At 43.8% G+C, this 10761-nt stretch overlaps 1 protein-coding gene across 1 annotated transcript; it reads right to left on the bottom strand.

Moving 5' to 3' along the window:
• Positions 1 to 1009: 1009 nt before the first annotated feature.
• On the bottom strand, positions 1010 to 1940 carry LOC139375706 (transmembrane protein 100-like). Its single transcript, XM_071117515.1, has 2 exons — positions 1877 to 1940; positions 1010 to 1551 (listed from the first exon to the last, which is right to left on the bottom strand). Exon 2 carries the CDS (start codon positions 1415 to 1417, stop codon positions 1010 to 1012), a length of 408 nt encoding a protein of 135 aa, XP_070973616.1. The 5' UTR covers positions 1418 to 1551; positions 1877 to 1940.
• Positions 1941 to 10761: the final 8821 nt, after the last annotated feature.

The following is a 10761-nucleotide window of genomic DNA, read 5'->3' as shown; positions in this document are numbered from 1 at the left end:
TATTTGACCCAGGTCAGGCATGCGATTTATCATATGAACTTATTTATCAGTCCAAAAACCTCTGCATATCTAAGAGCGCACCAAACATAAACACAATACCAAACATAAATGTAATATCAACCATAAAGATGACAAGCTTACAGCAGTCTTGTCGCAGGGTGATGTCATTATGTGAAACCTTCAACCATGAATTTAAACCAGTTAGAGGTGCACGTACACAAATCAATTCATCACAATGTATTACTGACGCAGCAATAATTAAACCAGTGGCGTAAAGTAAACATCTCAACCCATTCTATGAATGTAAAGCGTGAACACAAAGGCTTGCGTCCAAAATGGCATCCTATTCCCTACACTGTGCACAATGTAAGGAATAGGGAATACACTATGTAGGGAATAGGATGCCATTTTTTACACACCTGATATCAGAATTATGATGAGACATCACACTGCTACAGTTGGTTGGCAGGATCTACAGTTAACTGTTGGCAGAACTCTCTAAACTTGAAACTGTGAAAACACCTCCCTCCCTCACCCCCTCCCTCTTCCTTCCCTCACTCCCACATAGTAATCCTCCTCAGATTTCCAAGGTTGAATGGTTTGGACCTTTCAGATGTTCAACTCAGCACGTTTCCATCCATCCATGTGTATCTATGTCTGTCCCATCCATCCTTTTATGTCTCTCTCTTTCTCCCTCCCTCCCTCCCACCCTCCCTCCTCAGAGTAACAGAGTAATCATCCTCAGAGACATGGGGATTGGAAAAACAGAGAGAGGAAAAAGTGGAGGAGATGGAGGTTAGGATTCCAAACAAGGAAGAGGAACTCTCAACCCTTTCCACCTCTTCTCCAGTTCAGTGAGATCTAGTGTCTCGCTCCTAGAGTTAAGCACGTGCCAGGTTGATCGGTTTGGACCTTTCAGATGTTCAACTCATCCATCCATCTATTTGTGTCTATGTCTCTGTACCATCCATCCCTCCACCCCCCCCCCCCCCCCTTCCTCCTCCAGACCTCACAAGTTGCCCTGTTCGGAGCAGAAGAAACCTCCCTCCTTCTTCTTCCTCCTCTTCAGCCTGTGGTCCCTCCAGCAGATGGCCGCCATCAGCAGCATGACCACCCCCACCACCAGCAGCACCATGGACACCACCTTGGTCTGGTACAGGTCTGGCGTGTTATACATGAAGGTGACTGCCGTTCCCGCTACCCCGATCACCAAAGAGATCACCCCGAACGGAAACACACAGCGGTACCAGGACTTCTCCGTACCACCCGTGGCCTGGGCCAGACACTGCAGCGTAGAGAGTGACTCTGGGGGTAAGACCAGGTCCCCTCCTCCATGGGGCGACTCCGGGGGTAGGCTGCTGCCACAGTCCAGGTCTGAGTGATGCCCTGGGGTCTGGCGTCCCGAGGAGCAGCCCATCTCAGAGCTGAGGTCCTTGGAAGAGGAGAGGAGTGAGAGGGGTTCCTCTGGTGGTTTTCCTCGTGGTTCTCTTCTTTCTGCTGCTACTGGGGCTGCTGCTTCCTCTGATGAGGTTGTCTGGAGTCAGCATTTGTCTGGAGGGTGAAAGACGGAGAGAAGAGATTAGTATCAGGAGGGAGACATTGAGATATATGGAGAGAGAAAGACAGGCAGAAGGGAGAGAGAGAGAGAGAGAGAGAGAGAGAGAGAGAGAGAGAGAGAGAGGGGATGAAGAAGTTATCTGGATAAATAAAAATAAATGGAGACAGAAAGAGGAAGAGGAAGAGACTGATGAAGTCAGAAAAAAGAGACAAAGAGAAAGATTCAGACAGAAAGAGAAAGATTCAGACAGAAAGAGAAAGGGAGAGAGATACGAGTTCTAGCTTCACATGCAATCTCTTTGCAAGACGATCCACTTACTCTGTCTCGGCGTGTGTGGTGCGTGGTGTAGTTCTTAGTGTGTGTTTTATGTTCCATCCGTCCGCACTGCTTTGCTCCCAGGTGTGTGTGTGTGTTGTGTTTCCAGAGCTTGTGGGGTTTAAAAAGACTGAGAGAAGGAGGATTGGCTAAGGAAAGGTGGTGGGTGTGACTCAGGAACCTGATTGGCTGCACAGTCACAGTGACGTCAAAGACTAGAGGGATGCAGGGGGACGTGGAGGGGGGCTGTTGGGAAGGAGAGGGATGATAGAAGATTGTTAACCATCTCCTCTTCAGCTCCTTCACTCTGATCCATTATGTTTGTATTTATGTATATATGTATGTGTGTGTGTGTATCTGACTTACTGTCTGTGTGTGTGTGTGTGTGTGTGTGTATACAGTATCTGTGTTTCTGTCTCTGTGTGTGTGTGTGTGTGTGTGTGTGTGTGTGTGTGTGTGTTGATGCAGAAGAGTGAAGCAGGCCAGGCTTAGTAATGATACCATGTAACAGGCCAGGCTTAATAATGATACCATGTAGCAGGCCAGGCTTAGTAATGATACCATGTAGCAGGCCAGGCTTAATAATGATACCATGTAGCAGGCCAGGCTTAGTAATGATACCATGTAACAGGCCAGGCTTAGTAATGATACCATGTAACAGGCCAGGCTTAGTAATGATACCATGTAACAGGCCAGGCTTCGTAATGATACCATGTAACTAACATTGTGTGCACTATTTCCCTTCCATATAATCTCCACGTCAGCCACCTTTAACATGCAAAGCCATTTCAACTCAGTAACTAGTAATATAGTAAAACAAATCAACTTAGAGTGGAACACACACAAACACACAGACACACACAAACACACACACAGACACACAGACACACACACAGGCACACACATACACACAGACACACACAAACACACAGACACACACAGACACACAGACACACACAAACACACAGACACACACAGACACACAGACACACACAGACACACACAAACACACAGACACACACACACACAGACACACACAAACACACAGACACACAGACACACACAAACACACAGACACACACAGACACACACAGACACACACAGACACACACAGACACACAGACACACACAGACACACAAACACACACACAAACACACAGACACACACAAACACACAGACACACACAGACACACAGACACACACAGACACACACAGACACAAACACACAGACACACAAACACACACACAGGCACACGCAAACACACAGACACACACAAACACACAGACACACACAAACACACAGACACACACAAACACACACACAGGCACACACAAACACACAGACACACACAAACACACAGACACACACAAACACACACAAACACACAGACACACACAAACACACAGACACACACAAACACACACAGACACACACAAACACACACAAACACACAGACACACACAGACACACACAGACACACAGACACACACAGACACACACCCACCGCATTTTCTCTATCCCTATAAAATGTTAAAAGCCCAACAAGCAGGATAAATGAATAACGACGCTCCAATTCTCTGGATGGCAGGTTACTTTATCTACACTCTTGGAAAGAAAGGTGTTATCTAGAACCTAAAAGGGTTATCCTATGTTCTGCTGAGTCATTTTATAGACCAATGCTGTTAACAAAAAAAGCATCTGGTACAATTTGCGAAATTCTGAGAAATACAACCACATAACGTCCATAAAACCCCTCAAGATTCTGAGCCTGCCTGGCAGGGTTGGTCCTACAAAGCCCCCTGATGGGAGAGCATAATATACAAGGATGTGCTCAAAGCTGCTAATGAGAACACTGACGATCTTGTATCTAGCCGGTGGGGATTCCGGTGGGGTGCCCCCACCCAGGTAGTGGCAGTGCTGGCAACAGTAGCTGCAATAACTGTCTCGGACAGTCAGAGAGGGGGCAAATTATTGTGTCCCTGCTGGCACAGAATAACCAAAGGTCTGACTGCACAGAGATGCTTGGGAAAATGGTCACAACGGATGACCAGCGTGTGTGTGTTTCAGGGGAAGGGGGTGAATCTGATCTCCATCACCTAGGACTTGACATTGGTTAATCAAACATGCCTTCTCAAACAGCTGCAACTGTATATACATTCACACATCAAGTCCTTTCTTGAGTTGGACTTGGAGATGGAACAACTGTTGAACATCTGAGCGTGTGGTTGTTTGCAGGGGGAAAGGGGTTGAGTGTGTATGAGTGTGTGTGTATATATCCCACATCTGTTGCGGAGGTTAGAAGGAATTTTATATCTATTGTTTACAGGAAACAAGATGAAGCTTTGTGGAAAATCGACTTATCCCATCAGTAGCTTTCAATCTAACTTGTAAATGCCAGGAGGTTTGTCATTATTGATGGATAACAATAATTTTTCCACCTCTCCCACACTAACTTTACAAAATTCAATACTTGCAATGCTTTTTTTTCATTGTTTGTATTTTTTATGCATGAATACGATCGCTCACTGTTCGTTGTTGGCATTTCCTGCCTAAGTTTGCTCACTTTGCCAATGAAGTAATCATAAAAAATAATTGGCAACATCAAATGGTTTTGTGATAAATAATTTGAATCAGATTAAATTATTATACAAAATTCTTGCAACCAATAGAATGTTATATATATGGGGGATACAACAGTCCCAGCTCTGCAGATTTTGCTGCGAAGAGACAGAATCATTGGAGCATTTGTTTTGGTACTGTCCATATGTAGATTGTTTTGGTCGTAGGTCCAGGAATGGCTGAAAAATTTGCATATTTACCTGGAGCCAACTCTGCAGATAGCACTACTGGGTGATTTTAAAAGTCATAGTAAATTAATCATTAATATAATAATAATTTTAGCAAAAAATGTTTATCTTGAATTTACAATCTGTAGAAACTATGAGAATAGAAAGGTTCAGAACTTTTGTGAAACAGCACAGTTAAAAATATATGGCAAATAGAAATCAAACTGGATGGCCTTCAGAAATAGATGCGCAGGGTTGAGGGTCGTGGAGGATTGGAAAAAATATATGGAGGATTGGAAATTATGCAGACAATTACATTGATGGAAGCTACAAGATAGCTGCAATATTAAAGCAGATCTACCACCTAAAATAATGAAATAATAATACTTTTTTAAAAGTCCATAAACTGATTTATACTTTAGAACTCAGACGGTCTGAAAGGATAATAACATATTAGCCTGAAGGACATAAAATATCCCATCATAGCATTGTGAGAAGGAAAAAAAACACTGAGCCAAAAAAGACATTGCACGTATAAATGAAATCTTGTGGGCCTTGGTGATTGTTTTCTGGCCAACCATCAAGGGAAGCCATGTGACAGAGTGCATGTGAGGGATGACATAGTTTCTATGTTCATGGTTGTATGTGTGTGGTGAATGAGTATGTATTTCTGTGTGTATGTGTATGTGTATGTGTGTGTGTGTGTCTGACTTACTGTCTGTGTGTGTGTGTGTGTGTGTGTGTGTGTGTGTGTGTGTGTGTGTGTATACAGTATCTGTGTTTCTGTCTGTGTGTGTGTGTGTGTGTGTGTGTGTGTGTGTGTGTGTGTGTGTGTCAGACTTACTGTCTGTGTGTATCTGTGTTTCTCTGTGTGTGTGTGTGTGTGTGTGTGTGTGTGTGTGTGTGTGTGTGTGTGTGTGTGTGTGTGCGTGTTGACGCAGGACAGTGAAGCAGGCCAGGCTTAGTAATGATACCATGTAACTGGCCAGGCTTCGTAATGATACCATGTAACTGGCTAGGCTTCGTAATGATACCATGTAACTGGCCAGGCTTAGTAATGATACCACGTAACTGGCCAGGCTTAGTAATGATACCATGTAACAGGCCAGGCTTAGTAATGATACCATGTAATAGGCCAGGCTTAGTAATGATACCATGTAACAGGCCAGGCTTAGTAATGATACCATGTAACAGGCCAGGCTTAGTAATGATACCACGTAACAGGCCAGGCTTAGTAATGATACCATGTAACAGGCCAGGCTTAGTAATGATACCACGTAACAGGCCAGGCTTAGTAATGATACCATGTAACTGGCCAGGCTTAGTAATGATACCATGTAACTGGCCAGGCTTCGTAATGATACCATGTAACAGGCCAGGCTTCGTAATGATACCATGTAACAGGCCAGGCTTAGTAATGATACCATGTAACAGGCCAGGCTTAGTAATGATACCATGTAATAGGCCAGGCTTAGTAATGATACCATGTAACAGGCCAGGCTTAGTAATGATACCATGTAACTGGCCAGGCTTAGTAATGATACCACGTAACAGGCCAGGCTTAGTAATGATACCATGTAACAGGCCAGGCTTAGTAATGATACCACGTAACAGGCCAGGCTTAGTAATGATACCATGTAACTGGCCAGGCTTAGTAATGATACCATGTAACAGGCCAGGCTTCGTAACGATACCACATAACAGGCCAGGCTTCGTAATGATACCACGTAACAGGCCAGGCTTAGTAATGATACCATGTAACAGGCCAGGCTTATAAAATCAAATTTTATTGATCACATACACATGTTATTGCGGGTGTAGCAAAATGCTTGAAATGTGTGTGTGTGTGTGTGTGTGTGTGTGTGTGTGTGTGTGTGTGTGTGTGTGTGTGTGTGTGTGTGTGTGTGTGTCTCTAAGTGTGAGGGTAAGTATATGCATGTGTGAGCGAAAGATGGGGGTCAAGCTAATAGCAAAGCGCAGGGCCGGTGTAATGGATGCTGTGAATGAATGACTCACAGGGAGAGAAGAGCAAGGAACAGAAGGAGAGATAGAGGGAGGGGTGAGGGAGGCGGAGGGATATAGATAGAACTCGACAGAAAAATCAGGGAGAGAGAGAGCTAAATAAAGATCTGTCACGTCATTGCCAACATGTTAGGATCTTTTATGCGCTCCAAAATAATACGGACCATTGTCTTACATACAAAACACCGAAAGACCACTCTCTCAACAGTTATTCTGACTGTTCCAGTTCCAGGGATTTACTTCCAGTTCACTGAAGCAATTGATTTTCGATGGAAAGGTGAAAACAAACTGAGAAATTCTTAAGAAATCAATTTCAGAGAGGTGATTAGTTTACTGTAATGTGTGTGTCTGTGTGTGTGTATGTGTGTGTGTGTGTGTATATGTATTTGTAGTGTGTGGTGCGTGTGTTGGCCTGTGCTGTGTGTCTAAAGAGACAGAGCCCTGGGGAAAGAGAAGAAGGCACTCGTCTGTGGCCTTCCCTCTCTACTGTCACTGCAGGAGCAGGAGCCGTATTACAGATCTCAGACTGTCACTGGACGAGACCTGAATGACTCAGTAGTGCCTAAAAAGGTGCCTGTTGCAGATGGTGGGATGGTGTGTGTGTGTGTGTGTGTGTGTGTGTGTGTGTGTGTGTGTGTGTGTGTGTGTGTGTGTTGTGAGACAGGGCTTTTGCACCTGTCAGAGTTTCACCCACAGACCCCACCTGTCACCTGTCACCTGTCACCTGTCAGAGTTTCACCCACAGACCCCACCTGTCACCTTGTCATTCCAAAGGTCTAATGTCAAATGTCCACCCCCACACACAGGACCTTTTGGTTCCAGCCTTCCCTGTCCCTCTGTCTAATCTCCCTGGCACTAGGACCAGGGTCCATATGTATCAAGCATCTCAGAGTAGGAGTGCTGATCTAGGAGCAGTTCTGCCATATAGGTCATAATGAACAAGATTACATTGATTGATAACTACTGTGAAAAATTACACTACATTTGTTTGATATTAATAGTTAGCAATTAATACTTAACAAATAGGAGGATATTTATGTCTTGTTAGTGTCTGTGTTTTTTTATAGTCTCCACTCTAGTTCCCTGCAGCTAATCTGGACGTATGGTCACTAGAGATGGCTTGAGCTGACAAATGAGTTAAACACTGCATTACATAGACAAGATGTTGTGGGTGTAACCGAGATAGAGATAGCCAGGAGGATTTTAGAACAATTCCTCATTGTCTCTAAATCATCCTTGCATCTGGGAAACCAAGCCAGGGTGGGGTTAAGACAACAACCCATGTGCAGAAAATGACAGAAAATGACATGATGAACCCAGAGTGGCTTATGATGCATGAAGGGGGTTGAACCAACCATGACTGAGCATACTGAACATACTATATATAGCTATATATATTACTCTGCATTTGTGTAAAGGTTAGGTTACTCGGTCCAACACTCAAGGGTGGGGGGGTCGACCAGCCTCATTATTGCAATAATTCATTGATATTAAATAAAGATGATTGTTTGAAGAAATGACCAAGTCTCTCTCAGTACTGAATTTCCACAACACTACTCTCTGCCACTCTTTCATCCCTGTAAAGATTGGGACAGTCTTCCCTTTGAGTGATCTCTAGGCTAGCATGTCATTATAATGTTCTTTCTTTTGAAGATCTATGATACCTTTTTTTTCTTGCATTCAGTTCTATAAAAGAAGAAGAAGAGAAATGCAGCTCTATCTGGTACTCAAACATTTTCCCATCACATTCGTCAGCGAATTGGGTACCAAGCATGTGCAAAGTGCATGAGAGGAGATTACTGTGATTCAACAGTCACGTGGAATTCTACTGCTGTCATGACCTGTGACTGCCAGTGTGACGGTAATACGGTCACCGCTACAGCTCTAGTTACAGTCTATTATAAATTACCTAACCTTGACAACATTACAGAACCTTGAGGGATATACACATGAAACAATACATTCTATCAACTGGGTAACAGAGTGGCAGGTGGAGATAATGCATTTCACATTACAATTCTTGTAGATGTTCTCACCCAGAGCAATTAGGGTTACGTGCCTGGCTCAAGAGCACATCAACATATTTTTCATCTAGTCGACTAAGGGATTTGAACCGGCAATCTTTCAGTTACTAGCCCAACGCTCTTAAGCGCTAAGCTACCCGTTGCCCCGGTAAGTACTTACTTACTTACAGATGTAAGATCTTAATTTTATCACCCTGTTGCAGGAGAACTGTCCTGCAATGTAGGAAATTTAAAATTTGAGGTTTAAAAAGGCTTCTGAAGTTTGTAATTTCCACTTCGAAATTTCAGACTTGATTTTCCTTTACAAAAAAATGTTTAAACCCCTACAAAAATGTCAAATAATTATAATCCACGCAATAATTCACATGTTCTGTTGCTGCAGGATTATTCTCCCACTGTAGCAAACTGGCTCAAACTAAGATCCTACACCTGTAGTCCTCATTGTCCCGGGTGTGACATAAGGCCACAACAACCTTTTGCCACAGCTTGTCCGCTGTCCAATGAGAGGCAATGCAAGAGGGTTATGAAAAAGTAGAGACAGAACAATGTTTTATCTTCATGGTTAAACTCATCAGTATTCTGTGATGACATAGGAGTATGGAACTGGGAATGGCTTTATGTGGCTTATTTAAACCTTTAATTAACCAGGAAGCCCATTGAAAAAGCCCAAAGTCTCTAGTGTCTTTTTTTTGCTTTTTTTTGTGTGAATTTTACCCCTTTTTCTCCCCAATTTCATGGTATCCAATTGTTTAGTAGCTACTATCTTGTCTCATCGCTACAACTCCCATACGGGCTCAGGAGAGACGAAGGTTGGAAGTCATGCGTCCTCCAATACACAACCAAGCGTCCTCCTTAACACAGCGCCATCCAACCCAGAAGCCAGCCGCACCAATATGTCAGAGGAAACACTGTGCACCTGGTAACCTTGGTTAGCATGCACTGCGCCCGGCCCGCCACAGGAGTCGCTGGTGCGCGATGAGACAAGGATTTCCCTACCGGCCAAACCCTCCCTAACCCAGACAACGCTAGGCCAATTGTGCGTGGCCCCACGGACCTCCCGGTCACGGCTGGTTACGACAGAGCCTGGGCGCGAACCCAGAGTCTCTGGTGGAGCACTGCAGTACAGCGCCCTTAACCACTGCACCACCCGGGAGGCCTCAGTCTCTTTTTCAAGGGAGACCTGGCCAAGAAGGCAGCAAAAATCAAAACATTACAGAATTAAAACTTGCAACAATACAATACAATTCAAAACATGATCCAGCCTAAAAAAAAACCATTTATACTCCTCTATAACAGTCTCTCCCATTAAACATGTAAATTAATTCAGTGGCACTAACATATCTAGATGGAGCATGGTTTGTAGACTATTCCATACCTCTGGTACAAGAGGAGAAGGCAGTCTTGCCTAATACTGTAAATGTCCTGGGGACTTTAAGTAGCAACCACCTAGCAGACCAGGTATGGTAACTGCTGGTGGTGGAGACCAGACTACAGAGGTAAAGAGGGAGTTTACCCAAAAGGGCTTTGTAGATGAACACATACCAATGTAGCTTTCTGCGCATATAAAGTGAGGTCCAACCTACCATTTGGTACAATGTGCAATGGTGGGTGAGTGACTTGGCATTTGTAATAAAAGCGCAAGGATGCATGATAAACAGTGTCCCATTCTCTGTAATACAGAGGAGGCTGCATTCATATACAACAAGCCACCATGATCAATTACAGAGAGAAAAGTGGCCTGAACAAGCTTCTTTCTAGCCATAAGCAGGAAGATTATTACAAAAATAAAAACCCAATTTCAATTGAAGCTTCCTCAAAAGATTATGCATATGAACACAAAGGAAAATTTGTCATCCAACCATGTACCTAGGGATTTGTAGGATGACACTTTTTCAATGGATAAGCCACCAGATGGGACAATGCTAACCTTCTCTGTCTGAGTGCGAGCTCTGGTAAAGGTCAGGAATTTTGTTTTTTGTACATTCAAGACCAGTTTGAGACCATAAAGGGAGGCTTGCGGTGACTGAAAAGCAGTCTGGAGCTCTTCAACAGCC

Source organism: Oncorhynchus clarkii, chromosome 20, assembly GCF_045791955.1.
Source record: "Oncorhynchus clarkii lewisi isolate Uvic-CL-2024 chromosome 20, UVic_Ocla_1.0, whole genome shotgun sequence".
In the NCBI taxonomy this organism is placed as follows: domain Eukaryota; kingdom Metazoa; phylum Chordata; class Actinopteri; order Salmoniformes; family Salmonidae; genus Oncorhynchus; species Oncorhynchus clarkii.
This window is presented reverse-complemented; position numbering and strand designations above follow the sequence as displayed.